This window comes from Phalacrocorax carbo, chromosome 7 (assembly GCF_963921805.1).
Source record: "Phalacrocorax carbo chromosome 7, bPhaCar2.1, whole genome shotgun sequence".
Lineage (NCBI taxonomy): Eukaryota > Metazoa > Chordata > Aves > Suliformes > Phalacrocoracidae > Phalacrocorax > Phalacrocorax carbo.
The window spans coordinates 22,538,517-22,554,211 of NC_087519.1; the positions used below are offsets into that span (position 1 = coordinate 22,538,517).

At 56.5% G+C, this 15,695-nt stretch overlaps 2 protein-coding genes across 2 annotated transcripts; both read left to right on the forward strand.

The window, feature by feature from the left end:
- Positions 1-1,580: 1,580 nt before the first annotated feature.
- On the forward strand, positions 1,581-5,023 carry LOC104053060 (zona pellucida sperm-binding protein 3). Its single transcript, XM_009514444.2, has 9 exons — positions 1,581-1,982; positions 2,868-2,986; positions 3,063-3,166; positions 3,399-3,576; positions 3,674-3,794; positions 4,182-4,273; positions 4,446-4,588; positions 4,755-4,844; positions 4,929-5,023. The coding sequence occupies exons 1-9, from the start codon at positions 1,581-1,583 to the stop codon at positions 5,021-5,023; spliced, it is 1,344 nt and encodes a 447-aa protein (XP_009512739.1).
- Positions 5,024-8,523: 3,500 nt separating this feature from the next.
- On the forward strand, positions 8,524-11,462 carry LOC104053061 (zona pellucida sperm-binding protein 3-like). Its single transcript, XM_064456863.1, has 9 exons — positions 8,524-9,199; positions 9,662-9,780; positions 9,870-9,973; positions 10,196-10,373; positions 10,451-10,571; positions 10,662-10,753; positions 10,924-11,060; positions 11,137-11,226; positions 11,301-11,462. Exons 1-9 carry the CDS (start codon positions 8,831-8,833, stop codon positions 11,423-11,425), a joined length of 1,335 nt encoding a protein of 444 aa, XP_064312933.1. The 5' UTR covers positions 8,524-8,830; the 3' UTR covers positions 11,426-11,462.
- The last annotated feature ends 4,233 nt before the right edge of the window (positions 11,463-15,695 follow it).

Sequence of the window (15,695 nt, forward strand, 5' to 3'; positions counted from 1 at the left end):
AGCATGATGCTCCCTTGAGCCCACAGCATAGCTGAGGTCAGCATGGTGAGCATGAGATGACCCATGTATATGAGACGTGTGGCTGTATTCAACATGGGTGTTGGCTTGAAGACAAGGAAGAGAGCGCCAGGAGGTCCTGTTTGCTCAGGGAGGTGCAGAGAAAGCCTGTCAGCCTGTTCCCCATGGGAATAACCCAAGTAATTTCACTTCAGATGGTGCATAGCTGTCCCGCCCACTGGCAACTACCCAGCTTGGATCATGCCAAAACAGCCTGATTCAGCGACGGCTATCACCCAAAACTCATGGGCATCTCACCTGGGCCTCACCTGCGTGTGCAAGCAAAGCAATGAGCACACCAATGTTCACTCAGAGGCAGAGGCAAAGCAAACATCCTTGTGCCATCCCTAACACCCTGGACAAAGACTCCTGTCCAGTGCTGTGCTCCTCCCCATGTCACTTCAATACACGAACCGCTTTTCCTCCTGATTTATAGCCTCTAACGAGGCAAAAGGAAGCTTACAGGGTGATTCAGCTGAGTCAGCCTGGCCTGGTCCCCTCTGCCTAGAGATCACGGAGGTAACAACCTGCTGCTGAATCATCCCAGGAAGGGATGGACTGCCCAGACACCATGGGGGACGATTTTACCCCAGGTCTAATAATTCTAATAATTTTTAGAAATAATTATTACTTCTAATACCTAATTGCTCTAATATTATTCCTGATAAGGATTATTCTATTATTTTACTACCACTCATTTCAACACAAGTCCTGCCCAGGAAGCCGGTGGCTCCAGGGGACAAGTCTGTTCAGGAAACAGTTACACAGTAACATGTGCACAAGGATTTTCCTCCCATTTGCTAAAATTGCACGTAACATGAGGAAATATGGGTGGCAGCATGGGTGTGGACTCCACTGTGTGGAGTCTGGTCCTGCAGGAGCCGCGATGTGGTTCAAGGCAACTGATGGGGATCTCCTCCACGATCCCACTTTTTCCTTTTGTTCTTCCGCCTAATTCGAGATTACATTTCCTCTTCTTCCTCCACAAAATCAACTTTTTCTTGGTAGAGAAGAGCAGCCATGAGTCCCTCACATCCTGGAAATCCACAGTTGCCCTCAACATGAGTGGCTCCATCTCGAAGGAGCTGGGGACTGGCACAAGTTCGGGCACCTGAAGAATGGGTTTGCCTTGGGAGAGCGTCACCCTGCAACCCCAGTGTCCCTACTACAGAAGGGCCCCATGATCTAGAGGTGGGGCATATAGTCTGCAGGTGGGACACATCTCTGGATCTTACAGAGCTGGCTGTTACCAAAAAAACAGGAAAAAAAATGAAAAATGCAGCTCATTTCACAGCAAACTCAACACCTCTTCTGTGGGCAAAGGACCTAATCCAGCACCTTTTCTTAGCTCATTAGAGCCTACCACGATGAGTTCCCAGGCAATTGGGTACTCTCAGCTGTTGCCAATTGTCTTAAGGGAGGTATGCTGAGCATCACCTGGGGTGGGAGCGGCTGTGGGAGATGTGGGCTATAAAAAGTCCCTGGGCAGCAGTTGCTCCTTGTGCTGGATCCTGGTAGGCAAGATGAGGCCTGGAAGCAGTCTAGGGTTTGCTTTCTTCTGCTGGGTGTTTGGGGAGGTGGTTGCTTATAACCCCTGGGATTTCATTAGAGGGGAGGTGGAGCTGTGGAGGTATGAAGGGGATTCTTCCTTGGGGCAGCCCCATGCCTTCTCTCAGCCCTCCCCCTGGGCATGGGTGGATGTATCCCAGCTTCAGGCTGCTGCCCCGCTGCACCCAGTGGCTGTGCAGTGCCAGGAGGCACAGGTGGTGGTCACAGTGCACAGGGACCTCTTTGGCATGGGACGCCTGGTCAGGGCTGCAGAGCTGACCCTAGGCTCGGCTGCCTGCCTGCCTGCAGTTTGGAGTGGTGCTGAGACCACAGTGACTTTCATGGCTGGGCTGCATGAGTGTGGCAGCACCCTCAGGGTAAGGCTGTGGGGGGGCTGGAGCCCTAGGGTGGGGGTCTACCTCTTGTTTTGCACCTTGGTCCTTTGCGATGCTGAGACTGGCAGGGGGTCGTGGTGTAGGTGGGCTCAGGGAAATTCTCCAAAGCCTTTCCTAGAGACTGAACATCTCAGTCTGCTTTTCAAGGGCAGCAGAACCTGTTCTGTCTGGTCCAAGGGCTTAGCTCTGGTGTTGTGTGAGTGGGGAAAAGCATGCAAGAGACAGAGAAATTAGTTTTTTCCTGATGAATACAGAGGTATCTAAATCTCCCAGGACTACCTATACTGTTGCTGCCACCTTCAGGGTGGATCCCAGATCATCTGGTGCTGGGAGGCACTGCAGTGAGCCAGCAGGTGATGCCTACCTTAGGAAGCATCTGGATACTGCTTGAGTGTAGCATGAAGCTACTTAACAGAAAAATTAAATCTGAAGTTGGATCTCTTCCCCTGGGAGAGGCTTGAGGCCACCAGGGTGAGCAGGTACCCTCCATGCTACAGCCAGTAGGTATCTTCATTAAATCCCTCTGAGCAGAAGTCACTCTCTGTCCTGGGGACAGACCTTTCTGTCTGTTGTTTTGGGGCATGGAAACTAGAAGAAAAAAATATAAGAATCAGGTTAAACACCTCTGCATCCATCTCTGCTGCTGACCAGAGCCTGTCCTGGGACAGGCTGGAGCAGCTTTCTAGCCTAGTGTGTTCCTGCAGCTGGATGAGTGCCACTCACCTGCTTCCAGCACAAATGGTACTGGCTGATGATCAGAGGAAGCATCTCAGCCTTGAGTCTCCAGGCTTAAATGTGCTGCTCTGTGTATGTGGCCAAAAGAACAGGGTTCTTAATGACTGGATAATGTATTTTGTCTTTCCCCAGGTAACCCCTGATGCTCTAGTCTACAGCATGACCTTAAATTACAAGCCTGTTCCTGCTGGCAACCCTGTCATAATCCGCACCAGCCCTGCTGTGGTTCCTATCGAGTGCCACTATCCAAGGTGAGCCAGTGTGGGTGAGTACCAAGCAAGCCTGTTCGCTGCAATAGAGCCTTTAACTATGGGCATCTCTCCTCAGAAGGGACAATGTGAGCAGCAATGGTGTCAAGCCCACGTGGATGCCCTTCCACTCCACCCTGTCCTCTGAGGAGAAGCTGTCTTTCTCCCTGTTCCTCATGAATGGTAGGTTTCTGGGTGAGGGTCTCCTGGTGCAGGGCACCCAGGCTGGCTTCTGAGGTGGCCATGCTTCCACTAGATGGCATAGCTGATGCTGGTATCACCCCAGTGCTCCTGGAGCAGATGGGTTTTGATGAGTAACTAGGGCCTTGTTCCTACTGAGGTTTCCTTGGGTGGAAGCAGTGAAGCACAAGCTGGCTTCCTAGTCATGAATGCCTGGTGACATCTGTCCTTCCAGATGACTGGAGTGCCAAGAGAGCCTCCACCATATTTCAACTGGGAGAGGTCTTCCACTTCCAAGCTGGTGTCAACACAGAGAACCACATACCTCTGAGGCTCTTTGTGGACAATTGTGTGGCCACCCTGACCCCAGAGAGGAGCTCTTCTCCCCAGTACACTTTCATTGACTTCAGTGGGTAAGAGCTGGCTGTGCCTTTATTTAGAGATGCCTTTCTGCAGGTTATGGGTATATCTGACAAGGGGATCATGCTGGCCCTTGCTTTTTGTGTCTAGGTGCCTGGTGGATGGGCAACTGGATGATTCCACCTCAACTTTTATATCCCCAAGACCCAGGCAAGATGTGCTTCAGTTTGCAGTAGATGCATTCAAGTTTGCAGGAGACACCAGCAATCTGGTAAATACTTCCTAAACCAAGTGAAGTCCCTTGCCTAGGCAGAGTTGTAGCCTTACTCCATTAAGAAAGTTTATGCAGTTTTGTCTAGAATTACGTTGCTATGAGGCAGTTGCCTTGGGAATGTATGAATGAAGTCACTGTGTATTACTGCTTCTGCATTGTGGCACTCTGAGCCAAGGATCTTCCTTGGACACAGTTCTGATACTGGCCAAGACAAGCCCTTCTGATGGGTTTCGATAGCTGAACCCTTAAGTGGCTTGAATGGAGCAGAGGGGCTTGAGCTGCCCTGGGGAGTTGGTCATCCCATTGGAGACCAACTTCATGGTGCATGGGAAAGCCATAAAGGCAAAGGACAGCCTAAACCCTCTGCTCTCCCTGGCTTCCCAGATCTACATCACCTGCCATCTAAAGGTCTCCTTGGCTGACCAAGCTCCTGACCCTCTGAACAAGGCTTGCTCCTTCAACAAAGTCAGGAACCTGTGAGTAGCTGGAACAGCAGCTTGTCCAAAGGTGAAGAGCTTGGGCTTTTCTTCTGTGTCACCTTCCAGGAAGTTGGGGTTGGCCATCTGGGTGAGGGGTTTGGTCCTAGGAGGCCAAAGCATGTGAGGGGTTCCTACTGTAGGGTGGACTACTCACCAGGCTCTCTTCTAGCTGGGCTCCTGTGGAAGGCACCCAGGATGTATGCTCCTGCTGTGAGATGAGGAGCTGTGGCTTGGCCAGGCATTCCAGGTGGCTCCATGCTCCCTCCCAATGGCAAGGAGGACGTGTCCGAAGAGAACTGCCCTCTCAGCTTGGTAGGTCTTGGTATGCCTTGTGGGCTTTTTCACCATTGTGGCAATTGCTGAGAGCTAGGTGGCTGGAGCTGCCTTGCTACCTGTTGGCTCCTCAGCGCTAACTCAAGGCTTGGGAGAGCCAGATTTTCAAACAAGCTTGTGAATGCTCAAAGGTCTTCTCTTTCAGATCCATTGATGAAAGAAGCAGATGTTGTGGTTGGACCTCTCTTCATCCGCAGCTGGCAGGATCACCCAGTTAGGAGGGTGACTTCAAGAGGTAGGGCAAACCCAGGGAAGTGGGGTGGTTGGTGTGGCAGGTCTTGGCTCTGGCTGTAACCACCTCCTTACTTCTCCTTTCTAGGTGGAGGTCACTTGTGGATGGTGTTGGGGCTGGCTGCAGTTGCTGTTGTGGTCATCCTGATCCTTGCTGTTTTAGGAGCTCTGACTGTCTGCTAAAAGCCCAGCAACCCTGTTTAATTCACTAGTTTCAACTTCCATAGTCTGTCCAATATAAAAATAAATTGAAGGAATTGAAGGGCTGTGAGAGGCTTGGTACGGGGAGTGGAGAAATCTTCCTAGCGAGACTGAGCTAACAAAATCCTCTTGCTAACTTTAACTGTGGTTCTTTGCACACAATCTGGGTCTCAGTCTCCTGAAGTCCCATCTTCAGCAGAGCTTTGTACAGCCTTACACCCCCATGAATGTTTCCCAAAGCACTGAACTGGGAACTGATAGAGAAAATAGCCATTCAGGTATTGTCTTGTTTCTGGAGGCATGGAGCTGTGCTTAGCCTCAACGCATTTTACCTTTCTGTGGAGCTACTTGGGTCTGTTCCATACTAACTCCTTACTCAATAAGTCAAGGTAAGCTAAGGGTTTAGTAAAACTTGGACCACCATCCTCCTGCCTGAGGCTGTTTCTGGGAGAGAAATCAAGCTTTGCTGGGTGAGGAAAGGAGCGCAACTCCAGGGTCATTAGGCTGGGCTCTTCCTGGGACAGACGGAGGCAGAAATTCCAGTCCCTGCCCCAAGGACTGTTTACACATAGTTATGTGTAACAAGCCTTGGCTGAAAGGTATAAACAGTCCTTGGGGCAGGGACTGGAATTTCTGCCCCCCACTTCCCCCCTCCCTGCTCCAGAAAGGGGCTTTCTGACATGCCTGAGTCACACTTGCTTTTTCCTCCTATTGCTGTGAAATTTGGGCTCTTCTGCTCAGCAGAGCAACTGTAATGGCAATGTGTTCCTGCAGCAAATCCAAGACCAGTTGCTTCCCACTAGCTGGGAGAGGTTCCTACTTTAGGCAGTGATGGAAACTGAATGTCTTGGGATGCTGGGCTCAGGGAAAACTGAGACCTGTGAGGAGCTGGGCTTGCCTGCAGCACAGCCACCTCTTTAGCTGGCTTTGTAGGGGGCAGGACTTCCGCAACCTCTTAGCCTGCTCAGGGGGAGCTTCAGCAGCTCCCTTAGTCATGGAGAACAGGGGAAAGTGGTATCTTTCACAAGCTGCTGTGTCTTTGGGTGTCATCCAGCACCCTGGAGACCCTCAGCCAGATGTCACTTGCACTGGGATCTCTTTGGTACAAGGTGCCAAGCTGGGCTTGAGACTTTCGATCACTTAAACTACTGTCTCATCCCTTCCCTTGTTATCAGTTTGGCTGCTCACAGTTCTAGAAACAAAGGATTAGTTTTAAGCTGAATCAGGGAGCTGCACTGACTTTGGGTTGGGCTTGTCAGTATGGCTTCTTTCCTCATCTGTATAATCTGACCCTTGCTGGGATGGTTTGGTCTTGTAGCAAGGTGAGAGGTAGGAGCTTTTAGGGGGAATAGTTGTGAGACGTTGTCACCCTCCCCTGAGAGCTGTGAGCTATCCCCTTTTGGGGCAGAAGGGATAGGAGGAAGGCATGGAAAAGGGGCTAGAAGTGACTTCAGAAGGCCTCCAGTCCAACATCAGACATATTGGCACTGTGTTGGCCTGGCTAAGGCTGGCAATGTCTGTGGGCAGAGATCCCTGCATCTCTGTGTGCCCAGCCCAGGGCTGCACAATCCTCCTGGAGAATAAATATTTCCTCACCTAACCTGAACCTTCCAGACCATAAGTTGCGGCTGCCCATGTGTTAAGCCTTCACATAACCAGTTCCTTCTTGATCAGCATCTTCTAGATGCTCAGTGCCCTGACCATCCCAAATCTGGTCTACAAGGAAACTGGGGTTGGGGAAATGCTCTCTGACTTTCCAGAGCAGCCACCCCCCTCCAGCAGCTCCTGCCCATTCCCAGACAGTATCCCCAGCTCTGAGGCTCAATGGCAGCACTGACCTTACCATGTGATGAGAGTTTTTTTGATTTAAAACTTTGTTTTAAGCAAAAATTACATGTGCTTTAAAGCTTCCTTTATGCAATGGGGGAAATATGGGTTCTGTGCTTGCCCAGTGCCCATGGCCTTTCTGGCCTCTGCCAAAAAAAAAAAAAAGAGAGCTCATGCTCTTTCCCAATTGTGCCGGTCCATGGCCAAGGCTCTTTTCTGCTTGAAATAAAGATGAGACAGCTGGTCCTGGCAAGGGCTAACAAGGGAGCAGAAGTCCCCTTTTTCATAGAGAAATACCTCCTCTGCCCTAAGTGTGTTTCTCTACCTGGGATTCACCTCTGCTAATTTGAGCTGTGTAAACACAAGGTCACCTGTTGGAGATTGATTCTCCTGCTGGGATCAAGCCCTAGTATCCAGAGACCCATGATCTAACCCTGGAGCTGGCCCTTAAGCTGCAGCTCTCTGGGATGTGATGGGGTGAGACTAGGCATCTCTCATAGTCCTTGCAGCCAAGGACCTGGCTGCGTAGTGATGCCCTCCCCCGGGACTGGGGCAGCTGCTTATTTACTGATTCAGCATCACCCGCTCACCCGCTGCTCTTATCTCCCTGACGCACAGAGCTCAGCTTGATGGAATCTTTGGTGTTTCTACGCAAGTGCCAGTTTCAAGGTATTTTAAACACAAAGACAAAGTCCTGGACTTGCTGACAGCAGCAGGGACAAGGCATCAGCTCCCTGGGAAAAGGAGCCAGTGGGAAAGGTAGAAGATTTTACTCTAATCCATAATTATTTTTTCTAGGATTTTTGCTAGGAGTGAGCTGGCCAATATCTGCCCCCAAAACTTTCTTTTCAGTTTCCCAGAAATGGCTCAGCTGCTCCAGCTCAAACATCCGAATGGGAGGCTTTTTACTGTCCCTAAGGCTTGCCAGGCACATCCCAAAAGATGGAGAGGGATTTTGGGTATGAAACAGAGCATCCCTCAGAGCCAACAGGATGCTTGCATAGCACTGGCAGGGAAAAAGAGTTAAAACTGCTCAAAAAAAAGGGGCAGAAACTCCAGTAATAAAGCTTGAAAACATATAGACTTTATTTTGAAGCAGCTTTCCATGTTGCCTAGCTGTGAGGAGCTGGGCAATGCCTCACCCTACTCTTGGTGGGTGGGATACAGATTGGGGTGCTGCAGCACAGGGCCTGGTTCCTTGAAGGCAACAAAACAAACATGAGCCAAAGAGCTGGGGAAGGGCAGTAGAAATAAGAAAGGTTGCAGCTCTGCAGCTAAATGACCTCAGTGCTGAGGATGAAATGGGAGTTGTTCAGCCCCAGCTCAGAATGGCTGTGCTCGTGACAGTAATGAGAGAGCACCGTTGGCTGCTGCTGGGTCAGCAGTGACCGAACACCCTGGTCCTGGCCCTGCTGAGGAGTGGGGGGTTGCTTAAAGCCCCTGTTGGGGCTGGAGCTGTGAGCACATGGGTTCCCAGCCTCCCCCAGCGCATCAGCATCCAAGTGAAAAACCAAAGTCCCAGGGGGGCTGATTGCGCCATGCAGGAATGGTCCCTGCGGTGGGGACGGGAAGCACCCGGATTGGGATCATGGACCCTGCCCTCTCTGCTCATGTCACCTCCCCAGCAGCCTTGAAAAGCCCCTTATCACCTTATAACCTAAACAAGCCACTTTGTACCAGTCTCCCTGTCTCCAGCTTCTGCTGAGTTTTATAAACAACTTCCTCCAAGAGGCTGACAAGGATGTTTTCTCTCGCCTTGGGCAGCCCAGGAACAAGGGGTCCTGGCACCCCAGAAATGACTTGGTTGTGCCTCCCCTCTCCCCGCACCCACGAGGGCTGGCCTTTGGGTGCTATTGGTCCCCAAACTGGAGCCTGGGCGGACAGCTCCTGCTACCAGGGGGATATAAAGACTGGAGGAGCAGCCCCAGCTCTCTGTAGCGGGGTTTGCTGGAAAGAGGAGGGATGGGACCTGAAAGCGGCTTGATCCTCGCTCTTCTCTGCTGGGCAGCGGGCAAGGTGGCTTCCTACCCACCCTGGGATTTCTCCTGGGGTGACCCAACAAGCCGGGGGGCACGGGCAGACCCCAACACCTGGTCCTGGGTGGAAGATCCCCAATCTCAAGCCATCTCCAGCCAGCAGCCGGTCATGGTGCAGTGCCAGGAGGCTCAGATGGTGGTAACAGTGCACAGGGACCTCTTTGGCACTGGCCGCTTGGTCAACGTGGCCGACCTGACACTGGGGCCAGCGGCATGCAAGCATTCCTCACTGAACCCTGCCCACAACACTGTCACCTTCACTGCTGGTCTCCACGAGTGCGGCAGCATCGTGCAGGTAAGACCTTCTTCCCCTCGCTGCTTCCCCTCGTCACAGGATTCTACCTAGCATGGCCCCTGGAGTGGCTGCAGGACCGTGCACTGGGCATCCCCTGTGATGTTGGGGGGCGCTCTGCGTGCTGGATGTAGAGCATTATCAAGGAACACCCTATGGGAAGAACAAGCAGCTATTTCCCCCAAACCTGTTTTTCCCCAAAGCTGCTTTGCCCTTTCATCTGGAGACATGCCGATGGTGCAAAGTCCCCACGTCAGCCCCATTTCACTTGTGTTTTGGCCCACTAGGAAGTTTAACTTGCTGAGAACAGAGTGGGGCTCCTTCTCCATCCCCTTTTCCCTGGCTTTTTCCCCCTTGCTAGGATTTCCCCAGCATTTCCCTGCTGGGAAAGGGTGGCTACATGGCTCGGTGGGGGTGGGAGGAGGAGTGGCCTCTCCAATAGCTTCTCAATGCTTTTCTGTCCAGATCACGCCGGATTCCCTCATCTACCGCACGCTCCTCAACTATGACCCCAGCCCTGCCAGCAACCCTGTCATCATCCGCAGCAACCCCGCTGTCATCCCCATTGAGTGCCACTACCCCAGGTAAGGGCTCCCCATCCTTAGTACCCTCCACCCCAGTTCCCAGGGACCAGCACAGGGCTGTGTCCTGATGCAAGGTGGTTCTTGCCCAGGAGGGAGAATGTGAGCAGCAATGCCATCCGGCCCACCTGGGCTCCCTTCAGCTCCACGCTGTCAGCAGAAGAGAGGCTGGTGTTCTCCCTGCGCCTCATGAATGGTAGGTAGGAAGCTATCCTGACCTGCCGACAGGGATTTTCCACCTTTTTCCCAGGGTGGGGGAGCTCAAGGACCCAGAACCCTGCTGGGGAAGCCAACCCATCCCATGGCAAACACCAGCGCTCCTGCTTTTGGGCTGAGCCTTGGCTCTGATCCCATGGGAGCTTGAGACAGCTGGAGAACACACGCACACATCCCCGGTCACCCTTGTGCTGCCTTGCAGAGGACTGGAGTGCTGAGAGACCCTTCACTGGTTTCCAACTGGGTGATGTCCTCAACATCCAAGCGGAGGTGGGCACCGAGAGCCATGTGCCACTGCGGTTGTTTGTGGACAGCTGTGTGGCTGCCCTGAGCCCCAGCACTGACTCCTCACCCCACTACACCATCATCGACTTCAATGGGTGAGGCCCGGGGACCTGCTGGTGGCAGAGCTGGGGGTGGACCTGCCGGGATGCTGACCACCCCTTTTCTACCCCAGGTGCCTGGTTGATGGGAGGTTGGATGACACCAGCTCTGCTTTCATCACCCCCCGGCCCCGGGAGGACATGCTGCGTTTCAGGATCGATGTGTTTAGGTTCGCAGGGGATGCCAGGAACCTGGTAAGGCTGCATGTCCCCCCCGCTAGCCCCAAACCAAGCTGGTATCCCCTGTGAGTGTGTCCACACCTATCTCCCCTGCCCTCCCTGCAGATCTACATCACCTGCCACCTGAAGGTGACCCCAGTGGACCAAGCCCCGGACCCCCTGAACAAGGCTTGCTCCTTCAACAAAGCTAGAAACATGTGAGTAGCCACCGCGCTGGGATGGGGCACGCCTGGGCAGATCCCCACCAGCATCCCACAGCCCCCTGTGTGGCACGGGTATGCATCATGGACCCAGACTCAGGGGGCACAAATGCTCCGTAAGTGCTGGTGGGGGAGGCTCCAGTGAGGATGCTCCCATCCTGCTGCAGCTGGGCACCCGTGGAAGGCACCCGGGACATCTGCAGCTGCTGTGAGACGGGCAACTGTGAGTCCCCTGCGCTCTCCCGGAGGCTCAATCACCTGGAGCGATGGCCTGGCCGCCGCTTCCGCCGCCATGATGCCAATGGTAAGGTTCCTGTGGGGATGGAGGAGACAACCTGAGGTTGCTGGGTAAGCCCACCTTATTGCTCCTTCCTCCTCAGGGAAAGAGGCTGAAGCTGATGTGGTTATTGGCCCCGTGTTCCTCTCGAGGGACCTGGCTGCCATAGGAGAGCAGCAGGAGGGAGGTCAGGGTGAGTCCCCACCGGCTGCGGCCCCATGGCATGACCCCGGTGACAAGTACTAACAGCTCCCCTTGGTTTTGCAGGTGGGGAGACAGCAGTGCTTGGCATGGGGACTGGGCTGATCTGCATGGCAGCTGGCATGGGTCTGGCCGGGGTGGTGCTGGCTGTCAGCATGGGGCGCAGGAGGTGCGCCCGTGCCTCAGCGTGAGTGTGGGGTGAGAGCTGAATAAAGCTTGGGAAATACAAACCGCCTCCGTGCTGCTCCCTCTGTGATGGACACCCTGGGGACAGGCCTGGGCTTGGTGCACTCCAGGAGAGGGAGCATCCCTCCCTGACACGTGGCCATGGGGGTGCCAGAGCCCCCAAGCTCCCCGGGGGCTCCCCTACATCTCCACCTGGGCTTGAGGCCTCTCTGGGCCTCAGTTCTAGGGTGGCCCCGCTGAGTCTGCATGGGTGACACTGGGGATAGCGTCCTTACCCAAGAGGAGCCCCAGCTGTGTCTACAGGCTTCCACTCACCGCTTCTGGGGCAGGAGAGAGCAGGGTGTGGGGGGCGCCGGCTCAGCCAGGGAGCGACCCCAATTCTTTTGAGATGGCGTGTTTGGGAGGGCCCTCCTAGAGAGGAGCAAGTGACGGCTCCTGGCAGCCAGCTGGGGAGGGGGCGGCTGGCGCTCCGTGGGAGGGCACGTCTCTTCGGCCCGCTCCTCGCTCCGCCCCTCCCGCTTAAGCCCTGCCCCGCCGTCACAGCCGTTCCCGGCGCGCCCCTGCTCCCCCCGGAGCGGCGGCTCCGGTCCCTTCTTCACCTGACGCCGGCGGCTCCCACGGCCCGCGTCGAGCGCCGCCCGCCCCCCAGCCCGGGCAGCCCCGCGGCGGGACAGCCGCCGGGCACCCGCTCCCGCGGGACAGCCGTTCCCGTCTCCCCCCTCCCGCGGGGAGTCCCGGGGAGCTGCGGGGCGGGCACCGGGGCCAGGAGCGGGCTCGGCGGGGCCGGGTCCCCGGTACCGCCCCGGAGGCCGGCGGGAGGCGGCTGCGGACTCCGCGGGGGCTGCCCAGGCCGAGCACGGCGGGGAGCTGCGCCCCGGGCCCGGGACGGGCCCCCCTGCCCGGGGGCGGCTGCGAGGCGCGGGCTGGGCCCTGCCGGGGAGCCCCGGGGCCGGGGGGCTCAGGTGGGAACGCTCCTGCCTGGCCCCGGCCCCGGCCCCGGCCCCGGCCCCGACCCCGGCCACGGGCCCCGCACCCCCAGGGCACACAGTCCCAGCTCCAGCTCACGCACAGCTACGGCAGCTCCCGCCTGTCCCGGCTCCGCTGACGGACGCTCCGGCTCGGCATCAGTTCGGCTCCTGATGCGGACGCTGCAGGCAAGAGATGCTCCTGGCTGTTCCAGCTCCTTGCGGCTCCTGCTCATTGCAGTAACGCGGGATTTTGTTCAGCTCATCGCTGTGGCAGCTCCGGCTCATGGATGCTCTGGCTCTCCATCGTGTCGGCTCCAGCCCTGCAGCAGCGTCTCAGCCCCAGATGCTGCGCACTCCCGGTAAGAGCTGCTCCAGCTGACGGATCCCCGTGGCTGCTCCCCCCTCGTGCTAACGCACCCTCTGCCTTGTTGCAGCTCCAGCTTCTTCAGCCCTGACTGACTGACGGACGCTCTGGCCCCACAGCAGCCCCAGCTCATGCACACGCCAGCCGACAGACACCCCGGCCCGGTTCGGCTCCACCTCTCTCCATCTCAGCTCCCAAAGCTGTATACTCCGGGTAGGAGATGCTCCTGCTCCTTACAGCTCCAGCTCGCATCTGCTCCGGCTAATTGCACCAACTTGGGCTTCTCTCCAGCGCCTGGCTGTCACAGCTCTGCTGATGGACGCTCAACCCATGGCATTCCGGGGGCAGCTGAGGCACCAGAGACTCCAGGTCAGAGGCGCGCCACCTTCCTACAGCTCCAGTGTGCCCCAGCTCCTGCTGATGGACGCTCCAGCTTGGCATCAGCTCAGCTCCTGATGCCGCACGCTGCAGGTAAGACATGCTCCAGCTAAAGGGCGAGCTTGCTTGCTCCCTCTCTTGCTTGCATAGAAGCCGGTTCTTCCCCGGCTGGGGCAGGAGCCAAGGCTGCCTAGCATGGCCTTGCCAAGGGGATTTCCACTCTTATTTTAGTGGTGCCCCACATGGTGCCGGGAGGACCCTGATACAGAGGAGAGCAGGTGTATTTATGTCAAATACAGTTGTGTAGATTGATCACATCGCCCCCGTTGAGAGCTGGCCTCCTCAGTCACTATTGCTCGTGTAATCGGTACATTCCCATCCCATGTGGGTGTGGGTTTATGCTGGGTTCGGATCAGTCTGGGTTCTGGCCGTGGTTGTGTGCCTGGGTGTCACGGAAGGGTCAATCTTCTCTGGTGGTGGTGTGGGCGTGGGGTGTTCTCAGCCGGCAAGAGCTCTGCGGGTCACATCGCCCCCGAGGGAAAAGCCCTGAGCCCCGGGCAGTGCCTGCCTGCTGAGGGAGCTGTACCGCAGGTACCGGCTTGCCTTTCACGCACGCTAACGCACCCTCTGCCTTGTTGCAGCTCCAGCTCATACGCGCTCCGGCTTGTTCCTGCTCCAGCCAATGGACATCCCACCGCCTTTCAGCTCCAGCTGCTGCACGTTCTGGGTAAGGGATTCTCCTGCTCCTTACAGCACTGTGGGCTTTGTCCAGCTCCAGCTGATGGATGCTCCAGCCCTGTGTCATTCTGGGGACAGCTGAGGCACTGGACACTCCAGGCCTGAGGTGCTCCTGCTTCTTGCAGCTCCAGCCGATGGAAGCTCCTCTTGTTCCCTCCCCTGCTGATGGACGCTCCAGCTCTGCATCTCAGCTCCTGATGCTGCACGCTCTGGCTACAAGATGCTCCAGCTTCCTGGGGCTCTACCTGACAGACACTCCAGCCCTGCATTGTTTTGGCAAGAGCAGAGCCACCAGCCACTCCTGCTTCTTCCAGCTCCAGCCGAGGGATGCTCATCTTGTCCCCTCTCATGCTGACGAATGCCCCAGCTCTGCGTCATCTCACCTGCGCTCCTGCTAACAGACTCCTGAGCTCATTAAGCTCTGACTCAGAGGTGCTCCTGTTTGTTCCCAGCACTGGGGCTCTTGACAAGGTCGTAAATCAATCCCTGTCATTGTCCCACTGTCACAATAAGCTGTCATCCCTGTCCCAATATCGCCCTGAGCAGGGCCTCCACTGAACAAAGCGTTGCCCCCCCCAGCCCCGTTTCACCCAGAGACAATATCTCAGATGTTGAGTTTGGCCTGGCACATGTCAGCACCTTGCGCTTCAGGGGCAAACGTGACCAGATCCTCACATTCGGTGAGGGTCCCACGGCCTTGCCCCCACCACCCGCCCCCCTGGTCTCACCCTCCTCCCACCCACCCGCCAAACTGGCCTTTGGGGTGGGAACGGCCGCGTGGTCTCCGGTCTCTGTCCCAAAAGGCAGCACTGGGGCTGGTTCTGAGCCCCAGAAACGCAGCCCTCCCCCGGGCTGTTTCACGGCCAGAAGCACAGCACGCGGGCCCGTGTCCGAGCTCTGAAGACGCCGCACTCGGCCCCGCCGTGCCGAGCTGCGCAACCCCGCGCCGGCGCCGGCCTCCCCTGGGGCGCCCGCATACGCCCCGCCCCCGCGTTGCGGGCGAGCCGGGGGAGGCGGGACCGGATTGGGCGGGCGGAGAGGGGCGGGGCGGCCCGGAGGCTATAAGGCGCGTGGCGGGCGGAGCGGCGGGCGAGCTGTGCCGGTGGGGGCAGGACCGCCGCCTCTGGGCTGGGTGGGGCAGGGCCACCCCAAAACAATGCAGGGCTGGAGTGTCTGTCAGGTAGAGCCCCAGGAAGCTGGAGCATCTTGTAGCCAGAGCGTGCAGCATCAGGAGCTGAGATGCAGAGCTGGAGCGTCCATCAGCAGGGGAGGGAACAAGAGGAGCTTCCATCGGCTGGAGCTGCAAGAAGCAGGAGCACCTCAGGCCTGGAGTGTCCAGTGCCTCAGCTGTCCCCAGAATGACACAGGGCTGGAGCATCCATCAGCTGGAGCTGGACAAAGCCCACAGTGCTGTAAGGAGCAGGAGAATCCCTTACCCAGAACGTGCAGCAGCTGGAGCTGAAAGGCGGTGGGATGTCCATTGGCTGGAGCAGGAACAAGCCGGAGCGCGTATGAGCTGGAGCTGCAACAAGGCAGAGGGTGCGTTAGCGTGCGTGAAAGGCAAGCCGGTACCTGCGGTACAGCTCCCTCAGCAGGCAGGCACTGCCCGGGGCTCAGGGCTTTTCCCTCGGGGGCGATGTGACCCGCAGAGCTCTTGCCGGCTGAGAACACCCCACGCCCACACCACCACCAGAGAAGATTGACCCTTCCGTGACACCCAGGCACACAACCACGGCCAGAACCCAGACTGATCCGAACCCAGCATAAACCCACACCCACATGGGATGGGAATGTACCGATTACACGAGCAATAGTGACTGAGGAGGC